General features: G+C 38.5%; 1 protein-coding gene across 4 annotated transcripts in view; it reads right to left on the reverse strand.

Moving 5' to 3' along the window:
• The window catches only part of Tmem131 (Transmembrane protein 131), a 219,135-nt gene that overhangs the window by 22,131 nt on the left and 169,728 nt on the right, over positions 1-27,276 (reverse strand). For 3 of the 4 annotated variants that reach the window (XM_076185517.1, XM_076185507.1, XM_076185526.1), the window contains 10 exons: positions 18,752-18,780; positions 18,097-18,180; positions 17,502-17,625; positions 10,920-11,033; positions 9,653-9,775; positions 7,121-7,284; positions 4,577-4,760; positions 2,821-2,929; positions 1,199-1,351; positions 455-603 (listed from right to left, as the gene is read on the reverse strand). In XM_076185517.1, coding sequence (XP_076041632.1) covers positions 455-603; positions 1,199-1,351; positions 2,821-2,929; positions 4,577-4,760; positions 7,121-7,284; positions 9,653-9,775; positions 10,920-11,033; positions 17,502-17,625; positions 18,097-18,180; positions 18,752-18,780 — 1,233 coding nt within the window. The remainder of the gene's footprint in view (positions 1-454; positions 604-1,198; positions 1,352-2,820; positions 2,930-4,576; positions 4,761-7,120; positions 7,285-9,652; positions 9,776-10,919; positions 11,034-17,501; positions 17,626-18,096; positions 18,181-18,751; positions 18,781-27,276) is intronic. The other variant, XM_076185536.1, reaches the window with a different exon arrangement.

Genomic DNA, 27,276 nt, shown 5'->3' on the forward strand with positions numbered 1-27,276 from the left:
AAAAATATCCACTTCCTCCAGTCGCTCTCCCTTAATGCTCACTTCCAGTCTACTGCCACTTTCACCCCTTGTACATCTCATCACCTTACTTTTACCCACATTCATCTTTAGCTTTCTTCTATCACATACTCTCCCAAACTCTGTCACCAACTTCCTCAATCCCTCCTCCTATCCTGCCACAAGCGCAGTGTCGTCCGCAAACAACAGCTGGCTCACCTCCCACTTTTCTCCATTTTCTTTAACCATCTCCAATCCCTGACCCACTACCCTTGCATTTACTTCTCGCACTACCCCATCCATGTATTAGTTGAACAGCCAGGGCGCCATAATGCATCCTTGAAATAAAAATAAATTTGAAATAAAAATAAATAAATATAAAAAAATAAATATATAATGTTCAGAATTTTTATGAATGTCAGTGAATCAATGAAAGATCAGAAAACTGGGAACTCACCTGAAAATGTGTGCTCGCATGTTGGGGCAGAGTTAGATTGTATATGACCACAGGTGTTGGAAAAGTATTGGTCAACGTTAGATTTCGAGGATTGCTACTATCTGTTAAACCTGCTGTACCTCCGCCTTCCCCTCCACTTTGATCTACCTCTGAAACAAAAGACAGTCATCCCTCGATAAATTGTAGATCAACCAATCAACTTTCTGTACAACTATACCCATTGTACACACTTCTTTGAACTAATGCATATCTATCCCTGACTGCCAAGCTTCCACAATGTATTCATTAACCTCTTCACTCCGGGGCACATCGCACGTCTGGCAGCATTAGCTGCCCGATGTTGCGTCATAATAATCGCATTATAAAAAATAAAGTCAGTGCTCAATCGTTCGTTCACTTTCACCCGTGTATTTTGATAACCATAGAAAATTGATGAAGCCAGTTTAGAGAGAATGGAGATTACATAGGTACAACTACAATAAATATAATCAAGATGCCGACATCGGCATCATCAAGTACCCACTTGCTCCTCATGCCGCCTACATAGGTGTCACCATATGGAAGTGGTTAATAAGTTACAGGTATGAAAGCCTCTTTAACATTCTTTCATCATTTACAATCACTAAAACAGCATAATCTGAATTTCATTTTGATTTCATCTGAATTAAATCAAAACCATTTGAATATTTCTAGAAATGAGCCAAGAAAATAACCACTAACTACATGAGGCACTGAGAAACTTACCCGTTCCTGTATAAAACCTGGTGATTGACGCATTGTACTGCAACGCCCCATGTAACATGTCCACAGTGAAGGGCACACTTAGTTTATAGGCTGAAACTTTACTTTTTATCAATATTTTCCCCGAGACCTTCTTCCCACTTGCTACTTTGGAGGCTGCAATGCAAAAAAAACAAAAAAAAAAGACCAGAAATTAATAAACACATTTTTCTGTACCAAGCACTTAAGTTCAAAAGAAATTATCAAGTCATCTACTGAAATAGTTCTCTTAAAAATCAACCAAAAACTTAAGGGTACACAATTCAAGTAATTTAAATCAGCCAAAAGGATCAATGATGGATACCTGTATGTGGTGGTGATTCTGTGAAAGGAATGTTAGATATATTTATCTTCTCCTAACAGTCTTTAAAACTCTTCAACACTCACAGCCATCTGGGGACGAGACCTAAAGGGGCTAACACCTGATCTCCACACTGAATCTTTCTCCACCTGGATCTTTCTCATTCAACTCTGACACTCTGACCATATTCTACCTTTTTACATTAAGAAGAGCTGCAAACTGGCAAATGCACCACTCTTACTACTATACATTGGTGACAGAAAAACAACACACACTAAAACTTTACAGGCAATAGTCCATTTCACTCCAAAGACCTATGGCAGGCCTGGGGACCAATGTCAGCACTGTTTCTATGACTGTTTCTTTGTCACCAGTTGAAGATAGTAGAAACTGAGGAGCAATTTCTGTTTGACAGCTCTCCATATGTTTACAGGTGGAGAAAATACAAAAGAAGTTGATAGAGAAAGATGTTGGGCCCAGTCAAAAGACTGTCAACCCCCTGGGCTGTACCTCCAAATCCAAAGTGAGTTCATGGAGTTTAAAGATACGTGGGAGGAGGATGACTCTCTTTGACATCCCTCTCACAGGACCACCTTGTGCTGGTACTTGGCATCAGCCCCATGAGGAGTATTAAATGGGTCTTAACCCCTTCGTTACCGACCCGTCAACCTTACGTAAACAAATGTTTCAAACCGTCCCATGAATGGCTGGAGCCTTATGTTTGTAAACACAGACACTTGCCACCACGTGTGTAGAAATAACCTAGAAACCGAGGCCTTGAGAGCCCTCAATACACACAGCTTATAACTGTGACACGTGTGTCTCACAGGGAGCACGCTCGGTTCCTGGCAGGTGCACTCAGCCATGACACGCAGGTGTCACAAAACACACATCCGGTACTCAAGGGGTTAATGTGTATGTAGTGGGTGTGTGCTTTGATTTCCCCACTCTCCTTATAAAAGGGAAAGGGCTTTTGGTATGTATATCCATTCTCAAGGAAAAAAATGAAAAAGAGAAAGAAAACAAAAAACAGACACAGACACACATACATGTACATATGCATGCACATATGTATACATGTGTGCATGCACACAAATACACACCATAGGCCCTTTTCCCCTTATAAGGAAGGTGGCCAAATCACAGCACACACCTACTATCTATGCACTGAAAGTAGTTTACCTATTTGAAGAAGAAAACAGAAAATGAAGAGCATGTTGAATAATGCCTTCCATATATCTTCCCACAACCATCAAGTAATCACCAACATGTATGGTACACTTACGATCAAATGTGACTGTTGCAATCTGTGTAGCTTTGACAGTTCCTGGTGGAATTTTTACAGGCTTGAAGTCTATAGTGATGGCTTCATTCACTGGTGTTGTTATCACATTCTGAATAAAGAAGACAAAAAAAAAGGTGTATATATACACGTGTGAGTGTGTGTGTGTGTGTGTATATATATATATATACCTGAAGTGAATTGCCAGAATGGCACATATGATTTTTTTCCTGACTGTACATGATGTATATATATATATATATATATATATATATATATATATATATATATATATATATATATATATATATATATATATATATATATATATATATACACACACACATATACCAGCAGCTTTTTCCCCCTTACAAGGGAGGTAGCCAAAGTCAAAGGCATAAATCCACTCTCACCAATTTCATCCCCTACATACTCCACTACCCTCTACCCTCTTTTCTTGGCTCCTCCTGGATGATGAGTCATCCCTGCAGCTTGCCCACTGCCCTGGGTCAGAAGCAATGCAGCAAGACATAGCACATCCACAGCAAGGCTACTTCATTTAATTGGTGACCCCTCCCTCCATCCCCTCACGCAGAAAAAGAGATGGGGGGGAAATCCCTCAGGTCTGTCTCAAAATATCATTCACACATACTCCCTCACCCCCCATCCCCCACCCACTCCCTTCCATGCATCACAGCATCATCCATCCATGCACAACCATTCTCCACTCACCTTTATCTTGTCTTCTCCCTTCCTTCCTAAACAGACATTCCCCTCTTTCCCAATGCCCCTTTTACCCCATCCATCTATCTCATACTTGGTCACCCTTTCATGTTCTTCCACCTCTGCCTTCCACACCTCTTTTACTAATCTTTCTTCACTCATTCTTTCCATGTGTCCAACCCATCCCAATGCTCTTTCATCAACCCTATCTCTCAATTCCCTTTCCAACTCTGCTCTCCTCCTTGTTTTTTACTCTATCCAGCCTAGTAACCCCTATCATACTTCTCAGACACCTCATCTCCAACACATTCAAACTATTCCTCTCTTATGTTCCATGTTTCTGCCCCATACAGTGTTGTCAGCACAATCACTCCTTCATATAATCTCCTCTTAGCATCCATTCCCAAATGTCTATTTCTCATTACACTTTTTAATCCCCCAAGGCATTTACTTGCTTCTCTCAATCTACATTTTACCTCCACCCCCACTCCTCCCTTTCCCACCATGTTTGCACTAAAGTATCTAAAACTATCCAATTCCTCCAGTTCCTCTCCCTTAATATTAACTTCCAATTTGCTGCCACATTCTCCCCTTGTACATCTCATCACCTTTTGTCCACATTTATCTTCAACTCCCTTTTTTGAAACACCTTCCCTATCTCTGTCACTAACCTCTTTAATCCCTCCTCTGATCCTGCCACAAGCACATTGTCACACCAAACAACTGTCATATCTTCCATTTTCCTCCATTTTCTTTAATATGATATACATACATATACAAATGGTTAACATGTCATTTTTGTACAATTCTGAATATGATCAATAAAGGAAGCACAACTTGGTGCAACATATGACAATCACTATAAAGAATAAAATCCCACAAGTATCAATACAGCAAAAGCAACAAAGATGTACACACCCAGAGCTACAATCTTGACATTTAACACCACATTCCAATCAAAACAAAAGATAACCCTAAATTACCCTCCAACCCTCTCTAAACCTGATGCCTTTAAGAGACTTCTGTGGCACCTTACTTGTATGTGTATATGTTTATGAGCAGAGTTGAGAAGTTGCAAGGGAAGCTGTGCTGGTTGATCATGTGGAGTGAGGAGGCCAAAGTGAAGACCATCTTGAGGGCAGTACAATCCTGCCTGGCCCGTGACCTCCACCTCCACAGCAACCACCAAGTAGTCGCCATTACTCTCGCTCGTAACAATCCTGACACAAGTGCAAAATATATTGAGGCAAGGAAAAAAATTAATCTCATCACATATAAAAGTCTTAAATACATAAAACCAAGTTTCTCAGCAACACCACAAAAACATGTTCTTTACCTCTGTGAAATGAACCTCATAATTCAGATATAAGAAACAAAAACTAGCTGGGCAGCTACATACAATACAAAGATAATGGAAAAATTGCTGGCTTGTTTGGTAAAGAGCATGGTATCATCACTTTTTTTTTTTTACTAATCATCCATTATGAAAGCACAAAAAAAAAAAAAAAAAAAAAATTACTGTCAGGTATGAACATCAATATCCCCTAATGAAGGTGACACATCGCAAGTAAACTCAAAGCCACAACAAATAAAGTTAACAGATCACCATCTTAAAATAATGATGATAACCACTGTGTCAAGTATCTATCTAAATACTAAGGGCTTTTTCCCCTTTATAAGGGAGGTAGCCAAGTCAAAAGGCATATACCCACTCCCACCCACTACCCTTTCCTCCCTCTAATCTTAGCTCCTCATGGATGACAGGTCATCCCTGTATTCAGTCCACTGTCCTGGATCGGAAGCAATGAAGCAATGCAGCAAGACAGCATATCCACAGCAAGTCCACTTCACTTAATTGGCTACCCCCACTCTACATCCCCTCATGCAGAAAAAGAGAAGACTGGGAGAAATCCCTTTGGGCTGCACATAACTATTCCCCCCTCCCTTCCTTGCTGCATCATCTATACACAGCCATTCTCCACTGACCCCTATCTCCTGCCTCCTCCCTTCCCTGCTCAACAGACATTCCCCTCTTGCTCAATGCCCCTTTCATTCCCCCCACCCTCTTAATTCCTGTATCACTTCTTTGAATATATATTTCCATTTTTGCCTCCGAGAAGTATGGTACAGGTTACAAGGTTGGATAGTGAGAAACAAGGTGAGGGGGGGAGTGGGGAAGGAAAAGATGGCAGATGGGGTTGATGAAAGAGTATTGGGATGGTTTGGACACATGGAAAGAATGAGTCAAGAAATATTAGTAATAGAGGTGTGGAAGGCAAAGGTGGGGGGAGTGAACATGAGGCGACCAAGGATGAGATGAATGGATGGGGAGAAAGGGGCATTGAGCAAGGGGTGGATGTCTGTTGAGCAAAGAAGGGAGAAGGCAGGAGATAGGGGCAAGTGGAGAATGGTTGTGTATAGATGATACTATGATGCAAGGGAGTGGATGTGCGAATGATATTTTGATGTAGCCCAAAGGGATTTCTCCCCATCTTCTCTTTTTCTGCATGAGGAGACAGAGAGGGTTCTAATCCTACCACTGGCAAAGTTGAACCAAAGGAATGGTTCATTAAATTCCATGCTACAAAATCCTCTGTGAGGGGGCACCATCCTAGCCTTCCAATAGAGGGAGTTTGCGACGTTAAACCATATCATCAGTATGGTCCTTACACACAGTGAAAAATATAAGCAAGAGTATGCAAAGGACACCAACCAAACAGGTCCCCAGCCTGGCTAAACCATGTGAGGAAAGACTAAAAGTACTGGGTCTACCAACTTTGAAAGATCAAAGAGAAAGAGGTGACCTGATTACAGTATTCAGGTCACTAAAAGGGATAGATTGCACTGATAGAAGAGATCCCCTAATTAAAGATGGGAAAGCTTTAAGAGATCATGGAAGTAATTTAAGAAAGACCACATGTCAAAAGGATGTGAAGAAATACAGTTTTCCATATAGATGTATAAATATGTGGAACAGCTTAAGTGATACAGTTCAAGCTTAAACAATACACGAGTTCAAATCTAAATATGATAATTGGAAATCAAAGATATAGATTAAGTAGGAACTGTACATGAAATATGAGTCTGAGTATGTTAGGAAATTAGAGAACAGATGACTGGACCCAACAAGTGTTGTTCCTTTTCTGTATACTACAATTAAGTAAATTCAATTAGGTAAATACATACACACATACATATCAAAAGGCCTTTTCCCCATTATATGGAGGGGTTGGAGAAGAATTAGAGGAGGAAAGGGCCTTTTGATACAAGTATATGTATGTACAATATCATGGTTATGAGAAAAAAAACATAAAACTAAACCCATTTCCAGGGGGTTGCATTTATTAAAAAATACATAAATGAATAAATATATAAAAAAAAAAAATTGTACATGTCAACAGTTAAGATACCACCATCATATCTAATATAATCTTTATATACCTTAAGAACCGAGACCCCTTTCTCCTTAAAATACACAGAGCACATTAAGTCTCCCCATAAATTTCTCTGCAAAGTATTACAGCAGGTCTCACTTGTGTAACAGAAGGAAGAGGAGAACAAGAAAAACTAGTACTTGTACCTTACATATGCCGTATGATTATTTTCTCTTCTTGCAACGAAATTTGCTTTCATAAGGGAACGAGTGCGGTATGGAGGAATCTTCCAAAGAGTTCTTTGTCCCTCCTGAGATCCTGTTGGTAACTCCAAGTGCAGGTCTCCCCCTGTACTATACATTTCTGTTACCTGTATAAATTAATTAAATGACAATTACTGTGTGATACACAGGCAGACACACATAGATATAGACACAGACACAAAGACACACACAGATGCAAAGACAATCTAAATATGATAATTGGAAATCAAAGATATTGATGAAGTTGAAACTGTACATGGATTTGAGTCTAGGCATGTTAGAAAATTAGAGAATAGGAGACAGGACCCCAGTGAGCACTGCTCCTTTCCTGTATACTACAATTAGGTAAATACAAACACAGACACACACACACACAAGAATTTAAGAACAAACTAGATGCTGAAAGATACAAAGACGGGTCACTACGAGCATAGCTCCCTTCCTGTATAATACAACTAGGTACATACACATACACACACACACACACACACTTCTGAGCTGTCAACACCTCTGAACTAGAGCTCCGAAGGCTGCTGAATAATACGAAAATTTTCAATAGTGCAAAGAAAACAAGAGGCTTGGTTTGTACTGAATGGGAGGGGGTGCACTTGTAGTAATCCAAAATTATTTTTTTGCAGTGTTAAATTGATCTAACATGAGAAAATGCAAGAAAATAAAAATTATGATTTTGAGCTGAATGTTGACTCAAATGCTGAGACCTCTGGAGGTGCTATGGCAAAAGTAAACATAAACAGAGGCCTTGAAACACCATGAGGGATGATTAGATTGTACAATGAAGACCCTTTTTCTGGTTTTGGTAGGTACAAAAGAAGAATCAGAAGTTGAATCTTAGACATGAAAAGGGAGATGAGTATTAATAGAAACTTGTGGGAGAAAGAATTCACAGAACTAAGGAACGAAATTGCGAATTCAACGAAAGACCTTTTCGAAGATAAAAATGAAATATGTGAACTAAAGAAAATAAATTCTGAACTAAATAATGAGCTAAGAGAATTAAGAAATATATAATGGAGATTAAATATGAAAATGAAAAGATGAAAATCAATGATACTACCAATAGTGAAAAAAGAGGTAAATCACAAAATACAGGCAATGTCTGAAAGAACTGAAGAAAACTTACATGAGTAAAATTTGAAGATTTAGAAATGGAATGAAAATGGAGAAAACAAAGATAGCTTTTAAAGAAATAGTACAACAACAGATGCAGGAAAATGCAAAGGACACAATTATTCAAGTAATCAAAGAAAAAGCAAATTGGGTCAGAGATACAGTGGATAAAAAAAAAGTGTATTGTGGTATATGGATCAAAGGAAAAAACATGGTCTGGTGAGGTACACGAGAGAAAAAGCAGAAAAAGAAATAGCAATAACAATTCTACAAGAAGTACAAGATGATGACCAGGAGGTAGAAAAAGATATAGAGGTGTACAGAATGGGACAATATTCTAAAGCAAGAAATTGACCTCTAAAGATAAAACTAATATTACAAATTGTAGCAGAAGACATATTAGCAAAATCAATTAAGTTAGCCAAGAGTGAACATTACAATATATGGATAAAAAGATAAATGAATGTTGAAAAAACAGAGAGAAGCAAAGAAAAAAAATGCGAAAAGAACGGAGACCAAAAGCAAGGAGTTCTAATGGAAGGTCTTAGACATGAGGCTGAGAAAATGGTACATTGAGGTAAGTGAAACAAAAGAAACAAAAAAGATGAAGGAAAAAAATTAAAAGTGGCCTACACTAACATAGATTAATCTCAGGATTGAATGAATTAAATGATTACCTGTCAGAGAGAGAGAGAGGAGAGAAAAAAAAAAAAAAAATGATATAATGGGAATTGTGGAGATGAAATTATGGGGTCCACTACCTCCTAATAGTGTTGGACAGGGGTTACACAATTATTGGAACAAAAACAGAAATGAGAAAGAGGGCAGTGGAATCATGGTCTTGGCCATGAAAAACTTAAATGTGATGGAAGGTTACTGAGGGTAAAAAAAATGTGGAAACGATCATGATAAAAGTTGAAGACAGCGACATGAAAAATAGAAAGTTTGTGGTGATTTGTGCCCCCAAAAATGGGCTCTTAGAAAGACGGCAAGCATTCAAAAATATTAGATGATACAAGGCATTCATTAAATGAGATACTGAAGGATGGAGGTAACTTGATACTTATGGGAGATTTTAACTGCAAAGAAATCTGTTGGGAAGAGATGACAGTGAAAGGCGGAGAGTATCTATGGGGAAATGTAGTACTTGACATGACCATAGAAAATACAGTGACACAATGGGTAAATGAAAATACTAGATACTGAAGTAATGAAGAATTGTCGAGGCTGGATTTAATATTTACAACAGAAACTGGAACTGTAGATAAAATTGAATACAAGACACTATTTGGAAAGAGTGTATTACACACTGTTTCAACATTTTCTTGTTCACTCTTTTCAGCTTACCTGCAGTGGATGAGGATGAGGGTTATGTAGTTGGATGAGAGGTGAATAGGACGAGTTAAGAGGCATCTTGACCCCTACCAATGGTCTAAGGCGGTAGGGGTTGCCAGTTCCTACTGCTCGCACCTGTTAAAAGAAGTCATACATTAAAATCATTGTACCCATACTAGAGCAAACATTGCATTAGACTCTATACCTAGACCATAAGGCTTTTTCTCTCTGATAAGGAAGTGATCAAAGCATTGACTCGCGCTACACACATACAATAACCTATTCATTGTCCCTCTACTTTAATGACTTGTGGATCAAGGGTCATACCTGTCTCCATCCACATTGCTTGCATCAGCCAGAGCTGATTTACCACCACTGTTTCATTACATGGCCATATAATTTTCTCATTCATTTACAACCATCCTTCATCCACTCCTATTTTATGCACTTTCTATTTCTTCCTTGGCAGACACGCCTCTTCCATCCAATGCTTCCATTCACCCAGTCCATCCATCTCATTTCTGTTTTTCCTCTCAAGTTCCTTCTGTCCACTATTGCTTTCCACACCTTTTCAATAGTCTTTTATCATTCATTTTTTTCACATGCCCAAACCCTCTCAATAATACTTTGATCAACCCTATCTATCATCTCTTCTTTTCATCCCCACTCTTCCTCACTTCCACATTTCTCACTCCATTCCTCCTCAAGACCCTCACCATATTCCTCAAGAATTTCATCTTAAACATGTTTAGGCTCTTTCCTTTCTGTCCCCTTCAAATTCCATCTCTCTGCTCCATACAGTACCATGGGCACATCACTCTTTTGTACAGCCCTTTCTTTTTGTTCATCCCCAAATAAATACCTACTTCTCATAACAGTTTTCATTCTCCTCACCCACCAAGCTGTCAAGCTCTCACTAACTTATCCCTTTTAGTTTTGTTTCACTGAACACTAACACATCCATTTCTTCTCACAAAAAATACTACTAATCTTTTCCTTTCAGCCTTCACCCATATCATATTCATATACACCCTCTAATGCTTTGACTTTTTGGACAACAATACAAGGTGGAGGACCCCTATATCTTTCTTTACATCTAATTTAGTCACCAGCAGTAGATTTTCTTGTTCTTTTTAGTAGATATTTTATTCTCGCACAAATGAAAAATGTGTAGCTCTCATCTGTAGGGACACCCCAAAACAGTCCTTGAAGTACTGAATGCATGTCACCATACAGTAAATAGACCAGCATTTGATGAGAATGATAAAAATATACTTACCACATATTTGTATGTGCCAACAGATGTGTGGACAAAGATTGTATTTTCTATGGGCCCTTCTTCTCTTCCCAAGAATACAACATCAAATGATGTATTCCCTCCTGGGCCAACCACCTGGAACATAAAAACATTAATAGAATATAAAGTACATAGCACCAATGCAGTGGATTATAATATAAGAAAAGCATGCCAACACCACCTTTCAGTTCACAAGGCCAGATACACAACTGAGAAACAATGTGCTCGATCAAAAACCTCTTGCATACCTATAAGGTGGTACATTTCATATCCATGTAGACTTCAATGATACCTTGTTAAAGCACAATTAGCTACCCTAGGTAAGGTTAATATGAACTGGGTGGGGCACTGGAGCAACTTTATGAAAATTCTAAATAACAATCTCACTTACTAATCAGAATATCTTGAGGTTATTCTTTCTTAACAGAAAAATGGTGAAAACCTGCAAGTGGTGGTCCCACAAAACCAGCATCAAAGAGAATTATCCCTGAGGCTTATCTCCAAAACCTATCAACACCCTCACCTCCATCTGTAAGTGCAGCCCTGGCAAACCAGCACTCAAGATCTCCATGAAGTGAAAGGCCCTTAAAAAGAAGTAAAATGCAACCTAACTTAACCTAACCTAACCTCCCCAAATTAACACCAAATTCAAAGAAGGCCACTCCAGCACACTGCTCATGAACATTACACAAGTACTAGAAAGTTTCAACAAAACAGCATCTCCAGAGGACTAATAGTTGACTTGACCTGTCAAAAATGATCATCGCAATACACATCTACAACAATAACAAAAAATGGATGACAAAATTTCTGGTTGGCAAAGAATAATGTGACTGAATAACCATATATCTGGGATTAAATAATTATATTGTGGAATCCTAACTTGCTCATGAGTGACCCCCCTACCCAAAAAACCATACCACATCACAGCTCTCACATATACAAATAACTTGACCACCTTCGTAGCACAAAACAGCAACTCCAGAAATGCTGTCATGAGCACAATAAAAAATATAAAAAAGACAAACTAGAGTCAAGACTGATTTGAAAAATAATGACAGCATCATCTCAAAAATCATTGGTTGCACTGCTTACTCCTGCCTGTGGACAAATATAAAAATCCTTGGCCTCACATTTAATATGAATAGGTAAACGTACTTCAATCCACACAGCAAGTACCTAATAGTAAAGGCAAACAAGAAGTGAAATTTACTACAATCATTCACAGGTACAGGATTTAGCCAACAGAAACCCTAAACAACTCGTATGAACCACAACTGACTGACTGCCTCCCCAGCATGAATCCCAGTAATCACGAAAACAAAGACATCCTGCAGACAACACAAAACAAACTGCTAATAACAGGATGCACCAAAAGCACCCTCAACTGACCACCTTCAATTCTTTACAAGTGTCTTAATCCCACCCATCCTTCTCATCACATCACTCAAGCTTAGTCAACTGGGAAAAAATAAATGGAAAATAAATGTCATTAACTTATATTAGTAGAAGGAAAGCAGTCACCAGTTGACACAGAGATCTTGGACTAAATCTGGAGACTGAGTGTCAGCCCCTTGGGGTTGCACCTCATGACAGAAGTGACAATGTTGACAAGGCTTGAGGTTGAGTGATAAGGAGATTATTTTCCTTGACATCTATCTTGCAAGAACACTTTGTGTAGGTACCCATTAATGGTTCCTCCAGATGAGAACATTCTATTACTGTTGTGTTACAAAAGCTATGTTTCACAAATGAAAATAGTTAGTTTCAAAGAATAACTAAAATAGTCCCATTTGGATTTTATTATAAGTGTTTGTTTGTTTTTTTCACAAACACCTTTCAAAATGAATCAGATTACATGGGACAATTTTTCTAAACAATATTTTGGGTAATTTTTAACCTAATTTGGTTGAAAAAAAAAAAATATTCCCATCACCAAAACAACAAAGCAATATCATAAACAAGCACTTCTCCAAAACAAGTTTCAAACCCACAACACTAGAAAACAGGAAAAATAACAAAAATGTATGCAAAATAAAGCTAAACACAGACTCTGTCCTACCCTTCACCAGCAGACAGAAAAAGCAACCAAAACTATAAAATCCACACACAGAAGGCCCAGACAAGATATCAAACTACCACCTGAAACATCTGGGCCCTGTAGCAATAAAAGCCCAGACAGATATCTTCAATAATTCGTGGTCACACAATGGCTTGCAACAATCTGGAAAAGAACACATATAATTCCCATCCTGAAACCGAAAAAAAACACTGGAGAACACAGCATCTTACAGACCTACCTATCTCCTTCTACTATATCTACACTGATGGAAAATTTTATCCTTGAAAGAACCAGAACAAGCATACCTACCTTGCCAAATCAATATAGTTTCAAAGACCACTCCACTAACAGTAATCACAAACATCACCCAGCAAGTACTGAAGGGTTTCAATAATAAAGTGTCACCTAACAGAACAATAATGGTGGCAAGACATATATAAGGGTTTTGATATAGTCCCTAGACACAACTGTCAAAAGAGATCATGGGAACTGAAATTCATAAACATGACAACAAGTGGCTGACAAATTTCCTAGTTGACATAGAATCCAGTAACTCATAACCATCTTCTATCAGGGATTAAAATAATACACAATAGTCTTGGGAGCAGTGCTATCACCAATGATCTTTAATCTATTCACATAAGACCTTCCCACCTCAAACCATGACCACAACACCATAGGCCTCCCATACACAGATGATCTAACAATAATTGCTCAGCATTGCAACTACACAATAGCAGCCAAAAACACTGAAACTGATCTCAACATGACAGAATTAAGACTGACAAAATTCAATACCTGCACCACCTCATTAATCTACAGTAACAATGCTAATTCCTGACTATGAATCTGAGAAGTACCTGAAGGTCAAACTAAATTATCAATCTCCCTCACTGGACAAAAACACCGTGGAGACCTCAAAATATGAAAACAATTCAAAAGAGATGATTTACATATGCATTCACAGCATAATATCTAACAATTAAGAAAAGAAACAAAGACAACCTACAAACAATATTCTGCTTAAAACCCTTGTAATGAAGTTAATATGAAGATGATTGGTTCTCTTTGGCAAATCCAAATCAAACCATATAACAACTCAAGCATTGCTTTCTACACACACAGTCATCTCTCTTCATAATATTACAATGAGCACATTTTGCACAGATACCAAGCATTATTCATCAAACTCCCACAGCAATCAACCCAGTCTAAGACGAGCAAGAATCGCATTGGCATGACTAAGTTAAGGGCATCACCCTCATCTAAAACAGCATCAATACAGAGCTGGCCTAGCAACAGACAGTAACTGCCTATAAAGGACATACGAGTACCTTACACTACACTATCCTACACTCACCCTTTACAGACAGTAAAGTGAGACCTCTCATTAACAGACGTTAATTAGCTGTGTTTGCTGTGTTTTCGCTATGTTTTTGGTGTTTTGGAGTGGTTTTTGGGTGGCATAGTGATTGCACTTACTAAACAACAGCACCAAGAACACTGAAAACACCGCAAACACAACTAATTAACGTCCGTTAATGAGAGGTCTCACTGTATTGTAAAATTTCTTTACTGAGTGACTTTTGGACTGAGCTGGTGGCTATTGCCAGATTATTGGAGGTTGCAGGTCTTCTCCAAGAGAGAACTAGGCCAATGGATTGATTGATCATATGATGTGTGCATGGTTGACCACCAATCCCAGTTTCTAAGGATTGAAAACCCACTTCCAGGTTCTAAAGTATCTATCTCTGTTCCCTAAACAGGAGTTACCTAAAACTACTTTATATGCTGCCATATCTAAAATGATTACCATATATACTTGTGTATAGTAAAAGTTTTTTGTGATCAAGTTTTAATTAAAAAAAAAAAAAATAGGGGTTAGACTATACGCAGGTAATGTTTTTGAATGTGTTAAAATTCATGTATTGTGGATGACTGTAATTTATCTGGTAGGCCTACAGTCGTACAGTACCTTTGGCTAACCTTAACAGTACCAGTAAGCTCCTTTAATCTGCCTCCTGTAGTCTACATTCTTCCTTTCTGTTGCTACACAAATATCAGGATTTAATTCACTATGTATACCACTTATACTCTACAAAAACTTTATATAAATGAAGACATGACAATGCTTTTTTTTCCTTTCTCAAATCTGCCTGCATTTTCATTTGCATGTGTTTACATCTCTGAGGTATTGCTTTCCCAAATCCCTTTTTGTCTGATATGTACCTATACTTTATAATAGTTTCAATTGTGTTCCTTATTCTGTCTCCCTCTGTTTACTTACAGGGTGCATATGGTAATTGTTTCAATATTTCAGGGACAGTGTGGAAAGACACGGGTAACCACACCACTCAAAACAAAAGCAACTGATCAGTATACATCAAGACTTTGTCCCAGCAACACCTTGTGTCCATGGAGAGTTTTACATTTCCTCGTCTATGGAAAAGGCATGCAGTACTTATGTTAATCTCTGCCAGACATAGTAGCAGCAAGATCTCAGAACCGCTAAAAGTGACTGAACAATTTGTCAGGACCGTCAGGAGGGAGTTGATTTCTTCTGACTAAGAGTATGAAGGTGTTGCCAAGAGGAAACATCATTTTCAATGATCAGACACCATCTGGGACACCGAATTTGTCACTCAATTCAAAGCCATGGTTGATGAAGAATCCAGATGGTCCATGAGGTCCATTGCCAGAGAGCTGCAAGTGTCTGAGGGCACCATAAGGAGGTGTTTGCATGAAGATATCAGATACAAGTCATACATGATGTGTAAGGGTCAACTCCTCTCCACAAAGATGTAGGAGAACCACTTCAAGAAGAGCAAGAAAATGCTCAACAAACTGAAGCACCCTCTGGAGAACATGCTCTGGTTCTTTTCAGACGAAAAGAACTTCTGCCAGGACCAGACCCACAACTCTCAGAACAGGTGGTTGGCTGTCTGTCCCAAGGATGTGCCAAGAGTTATGAACACCAAGTTTCTTGCAACTGTCATGGTGTTTGGGGTAGTCTGCAGCAAGGGCCAAGTCATGCCCCCGTTCTTCTTTCCCCAAGGGCTCAGGGTGAGCACTGAAGTGTACATCAACGTCCTACAAACCCATGTGAAGCCGTGGACTGAGGAAGTAGCTGCTGGTAGACCCTATGTGTGGCAACAGGACTCAGCACCATGTCACACCTCTACAAAATCTCAGAAATGGCTCTCCAACAATTTCTTTGACTTCGTTGGGCTTGATGTGAGGCCCCCTAACTCACCTGACCTCAACCCTATGGACTATTTTGTATGAGGTGCAGCTGAACGAAATACTAACCACACACCATGGAAGAGAAAGGATGATCTCATCAGTCAGATCAAAGTCGTCTTCACCAATCTCTCCAAGGAGGTCATGAAGAAGGCCTGTGCCAGGTTTCGAGGGCATGTTGAGGACATCATTGATGCCAAGGGCAGGATCACCAAGTAACGGGACACCAGAAGTGTGCTGATACAGTCTGTTTTCTTTTTTGCAATAAATGCATTTTCAACTAAATTGTGACTTTTTTGTGACCCTAAGAACAAAATAATTACTGTATGCACCCTGTACATCTATTTTGATTTCTTATATTCTTTACATTATAGATAAATGCATATATGTACCACTAATCTTGACAAAGGGGTTGTCGTTTGAAAGGCAAAACAGTATCTCAGTGATGTATACAATTGCAAATGAAGATGCATAAAAATTGGACAAAGGAAAAAAAGTATTGTTAATTCTTCCTTTTACAATAGGTATTTGTTTAAATAGAATACACAGTGGATGAGATTTTGCTCTTCATGTAGTAACAAAAGGAAAGGAACTTTCACTACGTAGAAGACAGGACCAAGGTAAAAAAACAAATGTAGTCAGTCATGAATGCATACAAGTATGGTATAAAAATTTTCATTTATATCAAAGGTTTCAAGTTGATTTCTTACCATTTTGGGGTGTTCTTGAATAAAAGTGAATGAAGACTATTTGTTATAAAACACATCAAGAATGATGCCCAGCACTGCAATATTGGACTATGGTAGGCCTACTAGTAAAGTCCAAAAGCTGGGGTCACATTGTACATAAAGTATATGAAAAAATCAGCTTAAAAAAAAAAAAAAAAAAAAAGAGAGAGGGGGTCACACTTTACATAAAGTCAGTTTATGCACAAGTATATACAGTATTCATTTCTATAATCTACTGTACATGACTATCACAACCTAAAACTTAATGGGTTTGCAAAAACCTCATTGCAACCTTAAATTTTTCAATTTCTATTGTCTACATGACAATCATGAACTATTTCTAGTCTTGTCAGCAACTGCCAATTTCACACACAATCATGAACTTGTACACCTTAACAATAGTTTATGTATGAAAAATTAGAAATGAAAACAGTAAGAATGAATATCCTACAAACTAGAATACCAAGTTATGCTTACAGTACTATGAACATAAAAATCAATCTTATCTGAGCATTCAAGGGAATAAAATCTTACCTTATCTTGAAAGAATGTACAGTGGAAGTGGAGGGTATTTCCTGATAACGAGTGTAATTGTACACTGGTATCAGGACTGCTATTATATACCACAACTTTCTTCATTAGGGGCATCCCTGTCGGACTGTTAAACAATCATTATACTGTACAGCTATATATCACATACATATTTAGTAATCACAAAGTCCAATACCAGAATATCCTCAACTGACAATATGAATATATGACAAATCTATCATTCCATATTTAACCCATTCACTGTGAAGAGCAGATCTCGACACCCAGACATTTTACCTTTAACTGCTGAAATTAGCTTTACTCCACGGCTGTTTAAAGATAAAGAAAATAAATCCTTCTACATACAGCAAGTTTGTGGAGATGGCCATGCACTCTCATACCGTGTGAAAAAAATGTAGGTGCTGCCACTAGTGAGCAACAGTGAAACTACTGAAGATGCTATAGTGATGTCAAACTACCTTAGCCTGCATGGTAATGATGTTCTTAGTTGACTGGATTTTGACATTATTTGAGAGCAGACACCTAAATGCAACACAGTGAAAGGGTTAAGATTCCACAATGACTAGACTATACTTACTGTTCTTTAAAATCTAAAAGTGGTGGGTTAAAAACGATATAATTTTTTGGTGGAACCCCTCTATCTTCAATGATATCACCATATCTGTTGGTAAACAAAAGCAACATAAATAGCTTTTAAAATCAATATCAATCAAATAAATACCTACATAATTTTTTTTAATTTGACGGAGAGATGCTGGATGAAAAAATATATATTTTGTACTACAGTAATCTTTAATGTACTAACATTAATTTGGAACATCAAAGGCTTTATCCTGATTAATACCATATGACTTTAGCGAGTCCTGAGAAGCCCCTGGACTTAAATGGTATCCTCAGACCCAGAAAACAAGCCACAACTAATTTAGCCCATTGTGGAGATTTATCTCAGTTCTATTTACAGCACTTTGAATATAAATATGAGCATTTTTTTCTATTGCTAATCTAAGGGTCTACATAACTGGCAAACATACACATATCACATGTCCTTCCCAGCCCCAGACTTTTCTGAAACAATGGCTATTACTGCCTCAGATTAAAATGAGTATGATATTCTTTTATGTAAACATATTAACATATATTACAAACATATCACCTATTAACTGCTTACAATCTATAAAAACAATCTCTGAAGAATGTAAGACTAATCCACATGACATTAAAGAATTACTTACCTTATTTCTGAATCCCCAGATTTTATTATCTGAAATAGAAGAGAAAAATAAGATATGGACTCTAATTTGAAAAAAATATATATTTTTTATATATATATATATATATATATATATATATATATATATATATATATATATATATATATATATATATATATATGCTTATAGTAGTCCGTCGCTGACGACGATGACGTTGCACCATGCCTAGAGGTGGTATTACGGCAGATGAACTTGCTGGTGGCTGTGGAGTCTGATTCTCAATTTGCATATACGGCTGCAGGTATCACAGGGAAAGTTGCCCTCTGCCTGATGTGCCACATGTCTTTGCCGTCTTCAATGTTCTGCCCAATTGTTGTAGGTGGAAGTGAGAGTATCTAAGCCATTTTGGCATGTAGATCGCCATTCTCTCCGATCGGCAGCAACATTCAATGGTGGTGGGTTTGATGCCACATTTTTTCAGCGTTGTTTTCAGATGGTCCTTGTGTCATTTACGTGGGCCCCCCGGGTGCCGTCTGCCCTCAGCAAGTTCTCCACAGAGAACTTTACATGGGAGTCTCTCTTCTGGCATGCGGATGGTATGCCCCAGCCACCGTAGTTGACGTTGGGTTAAGACTGTTTCCAGTGGGTCCATTTGTGTGCATTGACAGATTTCACTGTGAGGTACCTTGTGCCACCATTTTAGACCCATACACACACAAGATAAAGAACAAGAAATAGAAAAGGAAAGAGGAAGTACACAGGATGGGTAAATATGCAGAAAGAATAGGAAAAAGTCGACCACTAAAGATCAAATTAAGGTCACAAATGGCAGAAGTCCTAGCAAGAACAGGAAAATTAGCAAGAAACAAACACTATAAAATATATTAATAAAAAGACACATGAATGATGAGGAAAGAGAAAAAATTAAGACATTAAGAAAGAAAGCTAAAAAAAAAAAAAAAAAAAAAAAAATGAGAAATGAACGGAAACTGAGACAATGGAGTTCTATTGGAAAGTATTAGATATGAGGCTGAAAAAATAGTATATTAAACAAACAAAAAAAATGTTCAGAGAACAAGATGGAGGGAATAGAAAATTAAAATTAGCTTATACAATTACCTGTCAGAAGCAAAACCAAACATAATGGGAGTTGTGCAGACAAAATTAAGGGGTCCACTAGTACCAGTGTTGGATATGGATTACATAATCATTGGCTTAGAAATAGGGAGAAACAAGGTGGAGTCATGTTCCTGGTTATGAAAAACTTAAATGTGACAAAAGTTACATATGGAGAGAACAGGGTAGAGATGATCTTGATAAGAGTTGAAGATAGCGACATGAAAATCTGAAAGTTTGCAGTGATTTATGTGCCTCCAAAAATGAGGTCTTGGAGATTATTCCAAAATGTTAGATGATACAAGAACTTCATTAAACAAGATGCTGAAGGATGGAAATGAAGTAGTACTCATGGGAGATTTTAATTGCAAAGAAATATGTTGGGAAGACATGACAGTGAAAGGTGGAGAGGATCAATGAGGAAATGTATTACCCAACGTGACCATAGAACAATGATACAATGGGTAAAAGAAAACACTAGATTTAGAAATAATGAAGAACCTTCAAGACTAGATTTATTATTCATGTCAGAACCTGAAATAGTAGACAAAGTTTAATACAAGACACCAATTGTGAAGTGACCACACACCACTGGAGTTAGAACTAATGGAGGAAATATATATAAAGAGAAATGAGAAACACAGAAAAGGAAGACTGATGTATAGTAAACGGACTTTGAGAAATTTAGGAATTTTTTTTCTTAAAGTGAACTGGGAAAAAATCTACAAGGAAGAAACACAAGTGGAAAAAAAATGGATGATTCTATTGAAAATCTATAAAGAAGGAGTGGATTAATATGTTCCAAAGCAAAAACAGGAAAAGGTGTATATTAAGTGCTGGTTCAATAGGTGCAGTGCAGTGAAAGACAGAAAAGACAAAGCTTGGAAAAGACGGAGAAAAGACAAAAAACCTAGAATATATAAAAATATGTAGGGAAGAAAAAAGACACTATGAAAAAGACATAACAGAAAAATGTAAGGATCAGCCAAAACTATTCTATAGATATGTAAATAGTAAACTAAAAAATAAACAGGAAATAGTGAAACTACACCAAGGGAATATGGAATACACAGAAGATGAGAAATGGTTGAAGTCATGAACAAACGTCAAGTCGTTTTTCACTAGAGAAAAAATACAACATTGGGATGAAGGGAGAGAAGTGAAATTCCCTCCCTCCATGAGGGAAATAATAGTAACACAGAAAGAAATAATGGATCAAATAATGAACCTTGATGTCAGGAAATCGCACATCCCAGATGGAATAGCAAATTGGATATTAAAAGAATGTAAAGAAGAACTAACAGACAAAATATATAACATAATAAGTTGCTCACTCAAAGAAGGAAAAATACCAGAAGACTGGAAAAATGCTGATATTGTACCAATTTATAAAGGAGGAAATAAGGAAGACCCAACAAATTACAGACCAGTTTCCTTTACAAGCATGGCCATTAAAATTTGTGAAAAAGTTATAAAAAGTAGATGGATAAAACATCTGGAGGAGAACAATATACTAAATCCAAGACAATTCAGATTTAGACAAGGAAGATCATGTGCCACAAATTTGATCTGTTTTTACTCAAGACTACTAGACATAATACAAGAAAGGGATGGATGGGCTGATTCTGCATTCCTAGATCTACAAAAAGATTTTGATAAAGTCCCTCACAAAAAACTATTATGAATACTGGAAACCATAGGAGGGATACAAGGTAAAATATTGAAATGGATGGAGAACTTTTTGCATGAAAGAAAAATGAGGGTAGTGCTTAGATATAAGAGTGCTACTTGGGAAGAGGTAATTAGTGACGTTCCACAAATATCAGTATTAGCTCCAATTATGTTTGCTATTTATATGAATGACATGGACGAGGGTGTGGAATATTACACAAGCTTCTTTGCAGATGATGCAAAACTGTAAAAGAGAGTATTGAAACAGACTGACTCACTACAGAGAGATCTGTTTAGGGTTTGGGAATGGAGTCAGAAGTGGGAAGTGGAATTCATCATTAAGAAATGTAGCATAATGGAATTTGGAAAAAGTAAAAAAAAAAGGATATCAGGACAATATAAAATTGGTGAAAAGGAAGTAAAGAAAGTGGGATCTGAAAAAGACCTGGGGGTGATCATCACAAAAGATATGTCCCCTGACAAACATATAAACAAAATTGTCGGCAAAACCTATAACTTGCTAAGATCAATAAAAGTGGCTTTTACTTACTTGGATGAAGAAATAGTAAAGAAAATACTAGTCACACTGATAAGGCCTAAACAGGAGTACGCAGCAACACTGGTCACCCAGTACTAAAAATAATACAAGGAAGATTGAGAGAATCCAGAACTAAGAAGATGGCCCCTACACTATCAAAAATGTCATATGAAGAAAGATTGGCAAAACTAGAATTACCGACTCTGAAACAAAGAAGAGAAAGAGGTAACTTGTTGACCATCAACAGAATTATGAGAGGTGTGAAAATCCTAGAAACAGATGACTTACTAAATTGGGATAAGAGAAACACAAGAGGACATGGAAGGAAATTAAAAAAGGACAGTTATAGATGAGATCTGGAAAGAGAGAGAGAGAGAGAGAGAGAGAGAGAGAGAGAGAGAGAGAGAGAGAGAGAGAGAGAGAGAGAGAGAGAGAGAGAGAGAGAGAGAGAGAGAGAGAGAGAGAGAAAGAGAGAGAAACTTTCCATACAGAATGCAGAATGGTGGATGTATGGAACATACTAGACAAAACAATAGTGTGTGCAAAAACAATACAAGAATTTAAGAGCAAATTAGATATGGCAAGATACAGAGACAGGACACCATGAGCATAGCTCCCCTTCCCGTAAGATACAACTAGGTAAATGCACACAGTATATAGAAAAGCAAGTTCAACAGGCATAATGGCAGCAAGGAAATGGAGGGAGCATTCCAATTATCTCCACTAACCTCACCTTAACCTGCCCCAAGTTCACTACTGTTAACCAACATCCTGCATTATTATTATTATTATTATTTTTTTTATAGGAACAATTGCATAATGATGACTGTTTCCCAACACAAATTACAAGCAGGTGATACAAACATACCTAGCCCCATTTTTCTCGGAACATTTAATTTAGGGAAAAGTTAATGAATGAATAAATGAATAAATGAATAAATAAATATAAACACACACATAAATAAATACAAAATAATAAAAGCCCCCTAAAAAATGTGAACTTGAATTTGACCTACCTAGGTCACTCAAGGTTTTTAAACCATGAGAAAGGTCATACAAATCCCTCAATACCATACATTAGTAAACATTTCTCTTCGCTCCTTTTTTCAGTTAAGGCCTTCTTTTCTGACCCTAACCCAAGGTCAAACTATGCATTTTTCACTCTTGTGACCCACAGGATTATGACTGAGAAAAAGGATGAAGATTATTTTGGTCTTAGTTTGGTGCAAATCAGAACTTTTGAGAAAGTTTGAGCCAAAAATATAATTCAAACATATTTTTAAAAATATTCTTAGAATATTAGAAAAAGAAATCAAAAACATATTTCCATTTTTGATGACCTTGACCCAAATACTACCGTAATTTAGTGTCATAAAAGGATCAATATTCACCTTCATTAAACCTGACTCCCACTTATCCATTTATTTTCCCTTGACATAAATATGACGCAAGGAAACCTGACCAAAAACAATACTTCACCCCTGGACTATGTCCAAACGAGGTAATTCCGCATTAAACCAACCCCCCTAACAACCTAAGGCACCTGTCATTCTGACGCCCTTGTTCAGTAGTCACAAACTACCTGCACGAACTCCCTCACGGATGATCCAAAATGCAACATTCATTTTCATGTTAAAAGTTCTCCATCTACATCATGCCAGCGTCGCTGGGCCAAGAGGCTCCTGCTGCCCCCACTATCAGGCCGCCATCCTGTGTGTAGGCGGAGTCGCCATCCTATCACCCCGTCAGGACTAGCATCCGTCGGAGAGTGATAACTGTCCCCTTGCATCACCCTAACACCCCTCACCATCCACCCACCCATCCCCTTCCATTCCGCTACCTCGATCTCCAACACCTGCGTATTGATGGGTCTCATGTCCACTGCGGTACATACCAATGCGTGCCAACAGGGGCCCCTGCTGTGCAAAATATTATAATGGCCAGCACGTCTACGGACACGTCTGCCCATTGTAATCAAATGGGTGTCCAGTGCGCACCGTCTAACGAGGCATTTACTCTCGCTCCTTCTCTTTAAATCATGTCCCCCCTCTCCTCTCTCGCTCGCTCGCTCTCTCTCTTGCTGGATGTAAGTGTTAAGAGGAGCAGTAGCCAGATCTCTCTCTCTCCCTCCCTACCTCCTTCCCTCCCTCTCTCTCTCTCTCTCCCTCTCTTGCTCTCTCTCTCTCCCTCCCTCCCTCCCTCCCTCTCTCTCTCTCTCTCTCTCTCTCTCTCTCTCTCTCTCTCTCTCTCTCTCTCTCTCTCTCTCTCTCTCTCTCTCTCTCTCCGAACTCGGGCAACTTTCTCTCACGCAGTCACACTTTCACTCTCATGCCAGTACTTTCCCTGTTGTACAAACAAATATTTCCCGAACCGTTGCGGGACCCAAGCAGGCACTGGCTCGGCCGCACGACGACGACCCCCACCACCACCTCGCTTTCTCTCACTCTCGTTCTCGCACGACCACACTCTCGTCCTCACTCGGCCCGCGGGCCTTGGGGGGGACCCCGAACTTGCGCTTTCGCTGCCCAGGCCACCACGTGGTGCCACCAAACCACGTCTTAAGTTGTACAACTACTTTATTAGTTCGCATCGGATATGCTCTACGTCCTTGCACACTAACGGCTACAACCATCACATTTGTCATCCCAAGGATTTGGTGTGTGTGTGTGTGTGTGTGTGTGTGTGTGTGTGTGTGTGTGTGTGTGTGTGTGTGTGTGTGTGTGTGTGTGTGTGTGAGAGAGAGAGAGAGAGAGAGAGAGAGAGAGAGAGAGAAAGAGAGAGAGAGAGCAATTCTAATTACATAAGAACATAAGAATGAAGGAGACTACAAGAGACCATAAGGCCTACACAAGGCAGCTCCACATCCATCACCACCTGTCATCCCCACCCATAAAGTTTTCTAACCGTTTCTTAAAACAACTGATAGTTTCAGCGCTCACTACATGGTTACTACATCTATTCCATTCGTTGACCACCCTTTGAGTAAATCAATTCTTGCTTATTTCCTTCTTAAATATAAATTTGTCCAGTTTTAATCCATTCCTGCCAGTCCTGCTCTGTTGTTTTAATATGATGACCTTGTTAAAGCCTTTGTTATCATCATTGAGCCTGAGCCTTTGAGAATGACATGGGAAGGTTCAAGATATCCCCATCAAATCTTTGCACTCCTCTGCTTGTTGTTGTTGCTGTTGTTGTTGTTGTTGTTGTCGTCGTCGTCGTCGTCGTCGTCGTCGTCGTCATCGTCGTCGTCATCGTCGTCGTCGCTGGCTGGACCGGATACCTCTACAGCCCCGCGGGAGCCGCGTGGTAGTTGCCAGATTCCATTTTTTGTTGGATTTCCAAGACTAAATTACATTAATATTCATTTAATAATAAAACATTATTGATATCCTATGTTTAGTAGTACCCTTGCATTTTTTTTTCCTATGGGGGTCCTAGTTTGGCTGCTATATTATAAAACACACACACACACACACACACACACACACATACACACGCACACATATACACATACACGCACAACATACACACACGCACGCACGCACCCACGCACGCACGCACAACACACACACACACACGCGCGCGCACACACATATATACACACACACAAAATACAGTAGGGAGCCTCTTCCCTTGATCCTGTGAGCACGTGTTTATTGAGGTTACGAGTTAATCCCGGCCGGCCTTGTGTTTGTGTTTGCCGCCTCGATCCTCCTTCTCCTCCTCCTCCTCCTCCTCCTCCTCCTCCTCCTCCTCCTCCTCCTCCTCCTCCTCCTCTTCAAACGACTCCACTAACTGAGCGACCATTTCACTGGTCCTGACTCAAGTTGTTATACAATCACCACCGCATCGTCATCATTATCTTTATCACCCCACCTTCACCATCACTACCACCACCATCATCATCATCACCATCGTCATCAACATCAACATCATTATCTTTATCACCCCACCTTCATTATCATCACTACCACCACAATCATCATCATCTTCGTCATCATCATCATTATCTTTATCACCCCACCTTCATTATCATCACTTCCACCACCTTCACCATCATCATCATCATCATTATCACTCCCACCTTCATTATCATCACTACTACCATCATCATCGTCATCATCATTATCTTTATCACTCCCACCTTCGTTATCATCACTACCACCACCTTCACCATCATTATCATCACCCTACCTTCATTACCATCACCTTCATCATCATCCTCACCATCATCATCACACCGAGATCTACTTCGCGGGAAGGGGAGGGGGAAGGAGGGAGATGAGGTACTTCAATGCATCACACGGAATTTTTTCTCAATCTCCCCCCCCCCTCCCCCGAGACACTAAAATCTCTCCTTCTCCTCCTCCTCCTCCTCCCCGGGTGAGGCTATTTTCATTCTAGATGCCGCCGGGCTATTTTATTCATCTCCACGGCACCCCCTTCGGTGGGGGAAGTTTATGATATTAATAAAGGAATAAATAAATAAAATACAGAAGTAATACATACGAATATAAATCGATACATAAATACAAATAAATACATAAATACAAAAATATAAATAGATACATAAAAATCAATAAATACAAATAAATACATAAATACACAAATTAAAATGATCTAAATACTTGATCCCTGTTCTCCTCTAAAAGGAATAAATAAATAAATAAATATAAATAGATACATAAATAAATAAATAAATAATAAAGATACTTAAATAAACCAATAAATACCAATAAATACATAAATACACAAAATACAATTCGTTTAAATACTTGATCCCTGCTCTCTTCTTAATCCCTCCCGATCTCCAGCCCACAGTTTCCGATCTCCAGTTCTTCGAACATGACCTCATTACTACTAAACCAGAACGGCCCCGCCCTCCCTCCCTCCCCTGCCTCAGCCACCAAGAGTGGCGTTACGAGAGAAAACACCGAACAAACCCGAACGCCTCATTCCGTGTTTACCTCGCAAAGAACAACAGTCGTTGTAGGAGAGAAGCCAAACGCAGAGTATGGGATCCAATGTATTTAAAGGTCAGATATCAACAGATATACCATTCACTAAAAATCACCGAAAAAGTATTTTTTAAAAGCATACAAATAAAGTTTTTACCTATTACAGAAGAATTTATTCAGAAAAATTCACTTTCAATTGCGCCTCGCATACCACTTTTCCGAAGTCTAGATATTCAGAATAACAATATTGTTTGTTTGGCAAC

This window comes from Oratosquilla oratoria, chromosome 1, assembly GCF_046742065.1.
Source record: "Oratosquilla oratoria isolate Oo_2021 chromosome 1, ASM4674206v1, whole genome shotgun sequence".
NCBI classification, from domain to species: domain Eukaryota; kingdom Metazoa; phylum Arthropoda; class Malacostraca; order Stomatopoda; family Squillidae; genus Oratosquilla; species Oratosquilla oratoria.